Source organism: Marmota flaviventris, chromosome 4 (assembly GCF_047511675.1).
Source record: "Marmota flaviventris isolate mMarFla1 chromosome 4, mMarFla1.hap1, whole genome shotgun sequence".
Classification (NCBI taxonomy): domain Eukaryota; kingdom Metazoa; phylum Chordata; class Mammalia; order Rodentia; family Sciuridae; genus Marmota; species Marmota flaviventris.
The window spans coordinates 52,390,282-52,404,420 of record NC_092501.1 but is presented as its reverse complement, the minus strand read 5'-3'; the positions used below and the strand labels follow the sequence as shown (position 1 = coordinate 52,404,420).

The 14,139-nt window shown below is 48.9% G+C and overlaps 1 protein-coding gene across 1 annotated transcript in view; it reads left to right on the top strand.

Moving 5' to 3' along the window:
- The first annotated feature begins 12,875 nt into the window (after nt 1-12,875).
- Unc5b (unc-5 netrin receptor B) overlaps nt 12,876-14,139 on the top strand; it is a 75,138-nt gene continuing 73,874 nt past the window's right edge. Inside the window, exon 1 of the mRNA XM_027931248.2 lies at nt 12,876-13,388. Coding sequence (XP_027787049.2) covers nt 13,310-13,388 — 79 coding nt within the window. The 5' untranslated portion in view covers nt 12,876-13,309. The remainder of the gene's footprint in view (nt 13,389-14,139) is intronic.

The window sequence follows — 14,139 nt, the reverse complement described above, 5'->3', positions numbered from 1 at the left end:
GTTTTCTTGGCTTTCTTCTTTTTTTTCCCCCTTTTGTAGGTTATTTGAATAAATTAAGTGAAATAAAAAACAAAATATAAAAATCTAGAGGATATAAGTGAGGTCCTTCTAAAATGAAGACTTAGAGATTCCATCTCTTGGGTCCCCTTCTTCCTCCGGGAGAAGTCTTTTCTGCTGTCCTCTAATAAACTTCTAATTTCTACTCTGAAAAAAAAATAAAATAAAATGAAGACTTAATATCAACTGTCCAGCCATCTATGTTAAGACAGAAGAGAAAGAAGACCAAATTGATCCCACAGGAAGTAAAAGGGAATAATAAAAAGTGGAGAGCAAAAATACAGAAAACAAATTGGAGAAAAATGCATCAAAGACCAATTTAGAGCTGGACATGGTGGCACACGCCTGTGATCTCAGCAGCTTGGGAGGCTGAGGCAGGAGGATCGCAAGTTCAAAGCCAGCCTCAGCAAGAGTGAGGTGCTGAGCAACTAAGGGAGACCCTGTCTCTAAATAAAATAGAAAATAGGGCTGGGGAGGTGGCTCAGTGGTCGAGTGCCCCTGAGTTCAATTCCCAGTAAAAAAAAAAAAAATCTAGTTATTTGGAAAATTGATACAATCCATAAACCCTTAACCAGATTTAACAATGGGGGAGGGGAGAGAACAAGAGGAAGCTCCAATTGTCACTATCAGAAGGAAAAGTGGAATGTCACCTTTCAGGTTCCAGAGGTGGCAAAGCTGAGCACTTAAGTGTGTAATGTTTAGATGAGGTAATCGATTCCATCCAAGTACAACCTCGCAAAACTGGTCCAAGACGAAGTGGAAAATAGCAATAGCTCAAAATCTATTTAAAAATTGAAATCGTGATGAAAACCTTCCACAAGGAAACACCAGTCCCAAGTGACTTCACTGGTGGATTCTATCAGGTATATGAGGACGAGGCAATTCCAATCTTACGTAAACTCTTTTGAAAACCAGGAAAGGAGGAAGCCCTCCACTGGTCATTTTATGACCCTAAACCAAAACCTTACAAAAAATAATAACTATCACAGATCAATATACCTCATGCACATTGCTGCAAGCCTCTTCAGCAATATATTAGCAAATTGAATCCAGAAACATATAATAGGGAAAACTGATCATGTCTAAATGTGATTTATCTAGGAATGAAGGCTGGTTTCACGCTTGGAAATTAATCAGTACAATTCACCAGTTAATAGTAGAAGCAAATATATAAGATCTTGTTGCCAGGCACAGCGGCACGGACCTGTAAACCCAGCTACTTAGGAGGCTGAGGCAGAAAGATCATGAGTTCAAGACCAGTCTGGACAATTTAGAGAGACCAAGTCTGAAAAATAAAGTTAGGTGCAGTGACACAAAACAATAATTCCAGCAACTTGGGAGGCTGAAGCAGGAGGATTACAAGTTTGAGGCCAACCTTGGCAATTTAGTGAGACCCTGTCTCAAAAAGGGCTGGGGTTTTAGCTCAATGGTAGAGTGTCACTGGGTTCAGTCCCCAATACCAAACATGCAAAAAAAAAAAGGAATTATATACAGACAGAGAGAGAGAGAGAGAGAGAGAGAGAGTCAATAGATACAGAAAAGCATTTGACAAAATCTAATACACATCTATAGTTTTTGATATTTTGGGGTTTTGTTTTGTTGTTGTTTGGGGGTTGAACCCAGGGGCATTTAACCAGTGAGGCACATTGCCAGTCCTTTTTATTTTTTTGTTTTGAGACAGGGTCTCCCTAAGTTGCTTAGGGCCTCACTAAATTCCTGAAGCTGACCTGGAACTTGTGATCCTCCTGCCTCAGCCTCCCTTGCCGCTGGGATTATAGGCATGCACCACTTACCTGGGTCTCATTCATATTTAAAAATAACTAAGTGAAGTGGGAATAGAATAAAAAGAAATCTCCTCAATATGCTAACAGCTTTGAAAGTCCCAGAGCTAACACATACAGAGCCAAAGTGGTGAAACTTGACAGCCTTCCACCTAAGATCCCACACATGTGAATAATGTCCATTCTCACACTTCTGTTCAGTGTTATACTGGAGATTCCAGACGGTACAATAAGTCAAGAGAAATAAATGCAATTCATAGCCTTGGGAGGGAATGAGTTAAAAATGCCTTTATTTATAGGCGATATGTTTGTGTTTGTCTAGAATTGTTACCGCTGTTGGCGGGTGACGAGTCCTTGCTTCCCCAATGTTGAAGAATAACACCAAAGAAGCATGCAGAGGCAAGGTCAGAGTGGAAAGTAGAAGTTTATTAAAGGACAGCAGAAAAGACTTCTCCCGGAGGAAGAAGGGGACCCAAGAGGTGGAATCCGTGGAAGTGCGGTTGTCTCCCCTTTTTATAGTTTTGGTGATGGAATGTAGGGGGAAGGGTTGGGACACAGGTAATCTGGGCAGGAAGGACTTCATTAACACTTCTTTGGGATGGGCTATCTTCAAAGCTGCTGGGGCTGTTCCCTGGGTTCCATTAACATTTCTTTGGGGGTGGACTTTGGCCTAGGGCCTTTCCATTCCACGAGTTGTCCTGTGTTTCCCAGAATCATTCTCAGCATGGCCTCCATTTTAGATTTCACTGATATTAGACCCGATTCACCTAACCACACTGACTACCTAACTTTAAATCTGGCTTCAGAATCTAGAGGAACAGAGGATAGAACAACTAGTACTAGTTAGTGACTTTAGTAAACTACAGTGGACAAGGTCAGTGTATAAAACCAATTGTCTTTTTAGACTAACAATTAAAAGATGCGAATTATAAAAACATTTATTATTTTTCAATTTAATTTTGTATTTATAATTTGTTTCTAACTAGTCATTAAAGACATTTTGATGTCATAAAATCAATGTATACACACACACCCGTGTAATTAAAAATGGGCATGATCTCTACAAAGCAATGCCGAGGAAAATTAAGACCACGGAGAGAGATGCCTGTTTGCGCTTTGGAAAATTCAATATCAAGAGGTTCATTCTTCCAAGTAGATGTGTATATATTCAGTGCCATCCTATCAAAATTCCAAAGGTGCTTTTATAAAAATTAACCAGCTGGTTCTAAAGGTAATGGAAATGTTAATGATTTAGAAGTGACAAAATAATATTGAAAGCAAAAAGCAGGGTTAGAGGCTTAAAGATGAACTATAAACCTGTAGTAATAAAGGTGGTGTAGTGTTGGGGTCAGGACGACAAATTAAGGAACAGAATAGAGCCCAGAAATAGAGCCACACTTACACAGACCATTGATTTCGATAAAAGCAGCCAAAGCAATTCAACAGGGAGAGGAAAGTCTTTTCAAAGAGATGGTGCTGGAACAGCCGGATAATCAGATGGAGAAAAGTCCCTCCCCTGGCTGAACACAAAACAAATAATTCCCGGTGGATAATAAACCTCAGCACAAGGCTGATTACTATAAAACTGATGAAAGGAGAAGCAGGAGGCTATCTTTAGGACACAAAATATACCAATCACAAAAGAAAAACTTAAAGAGCTGATCTTTGCAAAAATTTACAACTTTGATTCTTTGGAAGACACTGCTAAGCTGGACACAGTGGCACTCATCTGTGATCCCAGGAACTAGGGAGGCTGAGGCAGGAGGATCGCAAGTTTGAGGCCAGCCCAGGCAACTTAGTGAGGCCCTAAGCAATTTAGAAACATCCTGTCTCTAAATAAAAAACTAAAAAGAGCTGGGGATGTGGCTCTGGGTCAGAGCACCCCTGGGTTCTGTCTTTGGTACCCAAAAAGAAAAAAAAATGTAAAGAAAGAAAGAAGGACACCTTTAACCAGATGGAAAGCAGACTACAGGAGGAAATATTCACGGTACCTACTGCTGATAAAGCAGTATGTGTATATCATTTGCAATATTTAAGGAACTCCTAAAAGTCAATAATAAAAACACAACTCAAAAATAAAAATTGGGCAATAGGTTTGAACAGAGCTTTCATTTAAAAATAAGATTATCAGTGGGGCTCGGTGGCACACACACCTATAGTGCCAGTGGCTTGGGAGGCTGAGGCAGGAGGATCACAAGTTCAAAGCCAGCCTCAGCAAAAGCGAGGCACTAAGCAACTCAGCGAGACCCTCTCTCTAAATAAAATACAAAATAGGGCTGTGGATGAGGCTCAGTGGTCAAGTGCCCCTGAGTTCAATCCCTGCTACCCTACCACAAAATAAGATTATGAAATGGATAATAAACCCATGAAAATATGCTCAGCTTCACTAGCCATCAGGGAAACGCCAAATAAAACTAAAGCAAGAGAGCACTTCCCACCCACAGGCTAATATGGAAAAAGGCCGACAATATCAAATGTTGGCAAGGATGGGGGACAACTGGGCTCTCATACATTGGTGGTGGGAGTGTAAAGTAGTACAGTGACTTTGGAAAATAGGGTTTTGTTTGTTTGAATTCTGCTTTTTTGGTACAGGGTCTCCCTGAGTTACTTAGCGCCTCACTTTTGCTGAGGCTGGCTTTGGACTCGCGATCCTCTTGCCTCAGCCTCTGGAGCTGCTGGGGTTACAGGCATGTGTCACAACACCTGGTGCTGGGAACCAGTTTGGGCAATTTTCTATAAAGCTAACTATATGCTTTACTTGATGACCCAGCAATGTACTCCTAGGTATTCACTGCAGAAAAATGAAAACATGTCCACACAAAAATATTTGCGTAAGAACATTCGTATAGCTCTGGAGGCAGAGGCAGGAGATCGCAAGTTCAAAGCCATCCTCAGCAATTTAGTGAGACCCTAAACAGCTCAGTGAGACCCTGTCTATCAATAAAATACAAAAAAAAAAAAAAGGGCTGGGGATGTGGCTCAGCAGTCTAGTGCCCTGAGCTCGATCCCTGTACCAAAAAGAACATTCGTAGCAGCTTTGATCATGCTAGGCTAACATGGGAGACAACCCAAATGTCTAGAGAAGCACGGATAAGCAGGTGGTGGTGATTCGAACAACTAACAAAACTGAGAAATAATGAAAAATGAACTTTCATTCCTGGAAACAACCTGGATGGATCTGTCATGTCACCGAGAGAGGGGAGGAGCCCAGAGAAGACAGGTCATGTCGTTCTGTTTATGTGACCTTCAGGAACCTGAGAACCCACCTGTCATGTTAGAAATCAGGAGGACAGCTGCCTCAGCGGGGTGAGGGTCACCTGGGAAGCAACAGGAGGGGACTTCCTGAAAGGATGCCGAGGTTCATATCTTGATGAGGGTCATGGTTACTAGGCGTTCTCACCTGTCGGATTTCATAAAATTGTGCCCTTAAGATCTGTGCAATCCACTGTATGTAAATTACACCTCAATCTCAAAAGTTTTAAAAAGAGGAAGCCCTGGTCCAGCACCTTCCTTTCCTTGACCTTGACCTTCAGCCCCCCTCCCCCCAATCAGGCTAGTCCTCCATCCTGCGTATGTCCTTGGGGGATGCTGCTCTGGGCGGGGGCCACTGAATTTTTTTTATAGATGTCTTAAATTTGGAGCAGACGTTTCTACTCACTGAAAAATATCAGATCATACAACTTACCAAGCTAAGAGCAAGAAAAGGTAAAAATCCTGAAAACGCAGCCCCATTGAGAGTCTTTGGCTGGAGGTTCCTGCTGACAGCACGAGTCCTGCTTAGAGGTGCCAGAACGACAGGAGAAATCAGAGCAGCACGCGCAGATGAGGAGCCAGCAGGGCCACCTTCAAGAACCAGGCCGACAGCAGAAAGCTAAGAGAAATCTGAATATTCGTAACAGGTCGAGTTGATCAGGGAAAGCCGGACAAGGCTGGACAGCACGAGCGCTTCCACCGTGGCCCTTCATCAAGGGGTCAGGAGACAGCAGAAGGGGAAGTCTCTGGCTATCTCCCCAGAGGGGCCGGCACACAGCTCAGGCACACACATAAAACACATGCACGCCTGCTGTACTTTGCCCTAGCGTTTCTTTCCTCTGCTCTTCTTCCAAGTTTCGTTCTCTATGTTTTATCAATAGTAATAATGAAAAAAAAAAAAAAAAAAAAAGCCCATGCATCCCAGAAGACAGTTCACGGTGAGAACCTCTTTTTCTCCTCCTTTTCAGAATCGTGTGAATCTCCTCAAGAACACTTCCCACTAGCAGGGCATGGTGGCGCACACCTGTGATCCCAGCAGCTCGGGAGGCTGAGGCAGGAGGATTGCAGTTCAAGGCCAGCCTCAGAAACCTAGCAAGGCCCTAAGTCACTCAGCGAAACCCCTGTCTCTAAATAAAATATAAAAAAATGGGCTGGAGATGTGGCTCAGTGGTTGAGCGCCCCTGGGTTCAATCCCAAAATATCAATGACTTCTCTTATTTTTAGTTGAAAGAACTTCTATAACTCAAGTGATCCTCCTTCTGCCTAAATGAAAGCTTTACAGACATAATTCTCAAGATAGCATTTTGTAAGTAATGTTTATTTAAATATAAATCTCATATTATCACACTTTACCTTATTCTCTCTGGATAGCATAAATATTGAGTTCCATTTGATTAAAAGTGCATTATTACAGGAACAATATTGGAAACATCACATAAGCAATACAGATATTGGGCATATCTGAAATGGTAAAAGGTGTTTTTATGTGTCAAGAGCTGTACTATTACAGTTTAAAGACAAATATGAAGTATGTAGTGCTATATGTGTATGTGTGTATATGTACATATGTATATATATATATATAGTATTAGGGATTGAATGCAGAGGCACTTGACCACTGAACCTCATCCCCAGCCCTTTTTATTTTTTATTTTGAGACACATTCTTGTTCAGTTGCTTAGCATCTCTCTAAGTTGTTGAGGCTGGCCTCCAACTTTCCATCCTCCTGCTTAGCCTCCGGAGTTGCTGGGATCACAGACATGTGCCACCATGCCCAGTTCTAGATGTTTTTACTAGATAAAGGAACTTGATGTTCACCTGAATGCATTTAAGCTGGAATGTTTAAAACAGTAGAGCATGAGAAGGGTTAAAAGGTCTAACCTGATATCCTTAAACCTGTCCTCTACATGGGTAACTTGCCATCGGTGACTTGGGCAAGACCTGGGAAAGGCTGCAGATGTGGCCTGGCCATGGGACCCCGTCTCAAGCTCAGAATCCGCGCTCACCATGGGATCTGAGCCAAGTCCCTTTCCCATGTGCAATCCTGGTTTCTACTTTAATGTGCCCACGATTAACACCTACCTCCAAGAACAATTGAGGGGATCAAAGAGAAAAGATGAGAAGTACCAAACAGAGGGTATTTAGGGAGCCGCGTGCTGCGTTGGTTGGGTTTATTAGATGTGCGGACTTTGAAACCAGCTGCCTGGGTCTGAATCTGGCCTCTGTCTCTCCCTAAGCAGGGAAACGCAAGTCTCAGTGTTCCCAGCTTTCAAATGGGGGTCACTGCACGGGGCTAACTCAGGCAGAGCTCTCGGCTCCGTGCCTGGTTCGCTGTAATTGCCCAAGTGCATCTTTGAAGATGGTGACCTCCCTCTGCAGAGCCCCCAGGCCCGCCCTCTGAAGCCTCCAGCCAGGGGCCCATTGTCCCAGGAGCACTCGGTGGCCACTTCAATAACTGTCCCCCTCCATGTGCTCTGACACCTGTCTTAAAAGATGCTTCTCTGGGACTCGGGGGAGGAGGCCTCTCTCCAGCTCAGTCAGCACCTGGGACTCCCTGCTTTCTCCAGAATCCAGGCTCATCTCCGGCATGGCAGAGCTGACCCTGGCCGGAGGGAGTCCCCTCCTGTCTTCTCGGCCTCCTCTTCCCGTGGCATCTAGTTACACTGTTTGAATCAAAGGACCAGGACCTGGCTGCCTCCTGACCACCCCATTCCTGCTCCTGGGCCTTTGCTCATCCTGTTCTGGATGCTGAAACTCCTCCTCGGGCCTCCTCCATGTTTACAGTCTCCTTCTCACCCCAGGTCTAGTTCCAAGCACACCCTCTCCAGAGCAGTGAAGCCCCCCAGGGAGCACGGAGCCTTGCTGGCTCAGCCCGCCACATGTCCCAGCCGGGGCTCAGCCTGCCTTTCCCCTGCCCCATACCCCAAAACCTGGATTCACTACACGAACTTTCAGGGCCAAGAGGGACAAGAAAATCAAGGTCCCTTGTTCAAAATTATGAAGAATGTCAAGATGAACGAATCCCAGTTGACGGGACATTGTGCAAAGTACCTGACCAATAACCCTCAACACTGTCAAGGTCATCAGAAACAAGGGCAGATTCAACTGCCACAGCCCCAAGGAGCCAGAGGAGTCACAACCACAGAAGCAATGTGGGGCCCAGGATTAGGATCCCAGGACAGAAGGTCACTGGACCACAACTAAGAAAGTCTGAATTAACTTCAGCTGGTAATGACGTATGCGTATTGGTCCACCAATCACCGTGAGCACACTACAGTAAAGGTTACTGACTGCACAGGGGCCCGTAGGAACTTTCTGTACAATATTTGTAGTCTTTCTGTCAATCCAAAAGTGTTCTAACATAAACAGTTACCTTTTATAAATTAACACCAGTTAAAAAAGAATTGAGAGACAATGAATAAATTGCCCAAAATAGAGACGGGATTTGAACTCCAATCTGCCTGACCTCAGGCTTTGGTGACTAACTGCTGAGTACCCAGGAGAAGGCCTTCCCGTGAGGGGCAGAGAGAAGATAGGGGAAGACAGGCTGGAGAAGGAATATTGTCAAAGATTTAGCAGAGGCTGAGTCCACGTGTAATGACCCAGGCCACATATTGTATAACTTGATTTATATGAACTATCCAGAGGAAGCAAATCCATAGAGACAGAAAGTAGATTAGTGGTTGTCAGGGGCGGGGGAGTGACTGCTTAACCTCGTGGGGTTTCTTTTTGGGGTGATGAAAATCTTTTCGAATTCGACAGTGAGCATGACTGTAAAACTCATGAGTATATTAAAAACCACTGGATCGTGCACTTTAAAATGGTTAATATGGTACATGTTGTGTTATGTAAGTTTTATCTCAATTAAAAAAAAAAAATGAGACCAGCTTGTGATCCATTCCGTGTGGATACGAGTCTCCACTGCGACGTCTAATAGCAGTGCGTGACCTTGGGCGGGTGGCCTGTCCCTGCCTCCTTTCCTTCATTTGGTGAATGGGGGCAAGACGGTTCCCATCACACGCACCATCACACCATCGTGTGGAGGATTTAAGACAGAACCTTGCACGCAGACGATGGTGCTCATCATTAGCTGTGATAACATTGTCACCAAGGACTTCAACCCTACTGCACCTGCCCTCTGGGGGGTCTAGGCATCTGGGGTCCGTTCTTCACTGGGCAGGTCAACCAAGGCTCATTTCCAAACCTCCCCACTCAAGATCCTGCAAACCATGTAGTCTGATAATCCTCTTTCCCTGACTACCCGGGGCGGAAACCCTGTCGCAGGCGGTCCTCAGGCAGGGTTTGGCTGGGGACAGTTCTCCCCAGACCCACAGCATTAGGAGAAAGACTGCGGCGGCCTTGGGGAGGCGTAAGCGGCAGCGCGCCGCCTAGTGGCACTTGCCGGAAACGGCCGACGGGCGAGGCGCCAATCCCGATCTCCAGCCGCTCCTGCAGGGAGCCCCTACAGTTGCTTTCAAAAAATAATTATTATAACATAGGTAGCTTTTATTCAGCTAGATTAGAGGATTTATGCATATTCCTTTAATCCTATGAGGCAGTTATTATTTGCATCTTACGATGGAGGAAACGGATTCTTGGAGTGGTTCCCTAACTGACCCCTGCTCTCCCTGCAGGTAAGAGCAGCGACTGGAGCTGGGGCCACTCTTGTGGGTTTGACTCCAGATTCCAGATCTCTCTGTTTCCTGTATTCTTTTCTGATTTGGGAAGAAATGAAAGTAACCCCTGGAAGGGTCTGCAGGCTCCGCAAAGGGTCAGAACTGGCTCTGGAACCGACTTCAAAGCATTGGTATCACACAGAGGCTGCTGGCCTCCAGCCTCAAGGAGGCCAATGCATTCATGTATCCACTCAATCAGTATCAACCACATCCCTACTATGTGCCGTCGGATTGGAACTGAATACAACACAGTAAACAGGAAAGTCAGAGCCCCCGCCCTCCAGCAGCTCCTGTGCCACTCTCTTGCTTAAGTCACAGCAGTGTCTTTGCAGTGAGCAGGGCACAGGTTGGGAAATAAGTCCTAACACAGCTACTCTGAAGTTGTCACCATAGCAGAGGGGGCTTTGCCATTCCCCAGTCCTGGGAGGTGGAGGTGTGACTCTGGGCAGTCTGACTTCCTGTGGTGCTCTTCCGGCCTGGGCTAGGGCGGAGCCCCACCTGCAGTGTGGCTGGGCGGCAGGTGGCTGGAGAAGGGAGGTCCCTGAGACTGGAGAGGCACTGGAGCATAATGGGGACATTCCCTGCTCCATGCTGGAGTCCTAGAGGGAGAGGCGAGCCCAGGACTTTCTGTAAGCATATATCCAGAGTGGAAAGAGGAAAGTGGGACAGGGTCTGGCAGGAGACAGGAAAATGACTGCTCTGCCTTTGCTTGCTGCCCCTCCCCCTTCTTCCCAGGCAGGAATTACACAAAGCCACGAAACCTGATACTTGGGCTGGTGTGGAAGTCACAGCCTGAACAACAAAGTTCCAAGGACTGCAACTTTTTAGAAAAGTCTCCAATATCCCACTGGCCTTGATTGGGACGGAGGTGGCGCCTATAGTCCCTGAACGCCATGGCTGTGCTGAGGTCCTGGCTGGGCTCTCCGGCACAGTGTCCTTGACCATGCACCTGTGTCCGGTGGATGATGAACTGGTGTGGGTCTTGGGTCACGCCTGTTTATTTCCTGGTGGCACATAAGTAGCTAAATACCTATGTGTCTTTAGAGTCATGTGCTGTTGGTGTCCTCAGATGTGTGTGCCTGTGTGTTTGCTTTTTTGACTCACATGTCCTTGGCCGTGGGTGTTTCTGTGGTCGGATGCCTATTTGTACATGTCCCCTTCCTGGGAGGGAGCTCACGGTGCACCTGCATGTCTCTGTAGTATGTTTGCTCCTGTAGGTGTGTCTGGGGGTGTGCCTGGGACTGTGTCTAGGGTCGTGTGTCTGCTGTGTGCCTGCAGCGTGTGGCTGGCTGGAGCGGGCTGGGTGTGGTGGGGCGGTGACGCTCTGGGCTCTCATCCACTGTTCTTGCCTGGGCTGTTCCAGGCCAAGCTAAAAATAACCCGCCTACCTTGGCCTACAGAGGCTTTTCTCAGTTGACCAAAGTCCTTCCCCAGAGAGTCCCACTCCACCCATATCCACCTTCCTGATCCTGGGTGCCCAGCCATAGGACTGGAGAGGTAGACTGAAGTCAAGCACCGTGCCCCCCCCCTCCATGCTCCAGACCCCAGACTGTGGGGGAGGGGAGGAGGTGTTGGGGCAAATCTTCTTTCATCTTCCCTCTGGGGACATGGATAGGACAGGTCCTGGTTGCTTCTCTGCCTGATCTCCTTCCAGTCGGCAGGCCTGGCCCCAAGCCCTTCTTCCTCCAATCCCTCCTGAGACACTTGGCCCCTACAGCAGCCCACCCTCCCGGGCCTGGCTGGACCTCCCTGACTCCTCTCACACTTTCCTGAAGCAGGCCACACCTGTACTTGAGGAGGGATTCTGGGAAAAGGGAAATCTCTTTCAGGACTAGGCAGCGGGGGGACTGGCTTGCTGGCTGCTAGCCCCTTCTCAGAACTGATCCAGCCCCTGGAGAGGGTGTCCAGGAGGAGGAGCCCGGCTCAGAGGGTTTTTTCCCAGCCCCATCTCCCGTGGTGCCTTCGCTTCACCATTTGCAACTGGACAAATAAATGACTTTACATCTTTGGGCCTCAGTTCCCCCATCTGTAAAATGGAGCATATGTATGTTCCCCCATATGTAAAATAGTTCTTGCTTCAGGGAGTTATGAAAATTAACTGAGATGATACATATAAAGTGCTTAGTCCTGGGCCTGGCACACTGGACCTCTCTGCTGGTGGTGTTGATCCACTCCTGTGTCTCTGGGTTTCAATCCTAAGGCACCACCCATGTGTCAAACCTCACCTGACCTCCCACCTCACTCTTGGGAGGTCATGACTTTCCCCCCAAGAATCAGACTGGCTGGGAGGGGATGATCTTAGAAAGAGATTGTGACATTCGCATAGCAGTTTCTGTTATCTATCTGTCTCTCCTTATTCAATTTTACATTCTCTTGTGAAATAGTTAACATTATTCTCCATTTTACAGATGATCATGATGAAGGGAGCATCAGAATGGTTAAGTAACTCACAGTCACACAGGTAAGGGAGAGTTCAAGTTTGCACTGAGCAGCAAACAGCGCTCCCCACGACCCCCCCCCCCCCCCCCCCCCCCCCCGACACACACACTGTAATTTTAGGATCAGATGCCACAGGGGTTCCCAGTGGTCTGGCAAACAGGTCTGCCAAAGATCATATAGAAAAGTAGGACCCACCAGGATGATCCTAATAGGTGCCCACATTCACAGTTCTAAGCCCCAGCTTAGCCGGGACTTGGTGTTTGAGGTCTGAGGAAGCCTCTTCTGTAAAGACCTCCACGTGTGGAAGGCATAGACCATGCAAAAAGGGAGAGTCCAGAGTTTAATCATCAGAAGCGAAGGCTGACATATAGCCAAACTAAAGGAAGGCGTGAAGGTACATTAGCTCAGATTTTGGAAACGAAAATTGGGTGGACTCCGATTCCAGACCTCTTCCAGCAGCCAGGTTTTCCAATGCGCTGGGTCCAGCGTTTCTCGAGGACCTCCCTTGAGGGACCCCCAGCTCTGCTTGGCCACGCGGAGGGCCGTCGGGCTCCCCCTCGAGGGCCCCCCTCCGGCCCCGCCCCTGCCCTCCAGGCCCCGCCCCGTCCCCGCGCGGTCCCCGCCTCAGCTGGCTGACTCTAAGACTCTCAGCGGCGCTGGGCATTGTGGCAGGCGGCGGGGGCCGGTGAGGGCGCCGGGGCCGCTAGGAGTGGCTGGGCGCGGAGAGGCGCGCTCCGGGACTCGGACGGCGCGGCGCCGGCCGCTGCGAGCGCCACTGAGCGCACTCCCCTCGGGTCGCGCAACTTCTCTGCCGGGGCGCCGGAGCCCGCAGAGCCGCTCGGAGCCCCGGAGCCGCAGGAGCGCAAAGAGGGGCGCGCCGGAGCCTGGCTCCGGAGTGGGCGTCCGGCACCCATCGCGCTCCGAGCGCCGGGCGGCCCTCCGCGCAGCGTGGCTGCCGCTGCTCCCACCGAGGGCACGGGCTGGCTCGGCCCGGCGCCGGGGAGGACGGCGAGGAGGAGGCGGCGGCGGCGGAGACGGCGGCGGCGAGGCTGGGGCCAGGGAGAAAGCCCTGGGGGAGAGGCACCCGAGCCGGGCCGCGGGATCATGTGGGCCCGCAGCGGAACGCCGGGCGCTTTGCTGCTGGCGCTGCTACTCTGCTGGGACCCGAGGCTGAGCCAAGCAGGTAGGGAGTGATGCGGCTTCGGGGCTGGGGACGAAAGGACCCTGGCGTCTCACTGCGCTCATCCCCAAAGTTGAGGTGGTTTTTGGTAGAATCTGGGTGCACCGGAAAAGCGGCAGGGGTGCCCAAGTTAGAACGCTGGTTTTTCTGCCCCACTAAAGTGGTAGATGGCGCAGCCACCTCACTGGGGGCGCTGGCCAGGGGTGGGTTAGAGTAAGTCGGAAGCTTCCTGTTCCCGCCTGGGAGGGACCGCACCTTTCCCCTTGATTCGGGATCAGAGCCTCCGCGAGGAACCACCTCCAAGGGACTCCTGCCTTCCAGCGTGCGGCGAGGGCGCCGAAAAAGAACTGTCGCTACGCGGGCCAGGTGTGCGCCGTCTGCCGTTCGCCTGCAACTTCCTAGTCCAGGTCTCAGCTCGCCCAGGCTCCTATGCCTGGAATCTGCAGACCAGAGGGAGGCAGCGAGAGTCCTGCCCAGTACGGGAAGCGCAGGATGCGCTCCGCCAGCCGGGGAGGCCGGAGCGGAGGGCTTTGGCTATTGAAGGGGGAGGGGCTGAATCCTGCACACAGCTTTCCGGGGATGGTGGGCTCGCAGGTTTGGAAGGCCCCCCCGCCTCGGGTGTTGGTGTGTGTATTGAAGGAGGGCGGGAGTAGGTAGAGATCCTGCTGAGTTTCCATTTAAATGGGTCACTGACATTCTTGCTGTCCAGGGAACAGACCAGGTGCGCTTGCCTCTCGGTACAGCACCTGCTCCA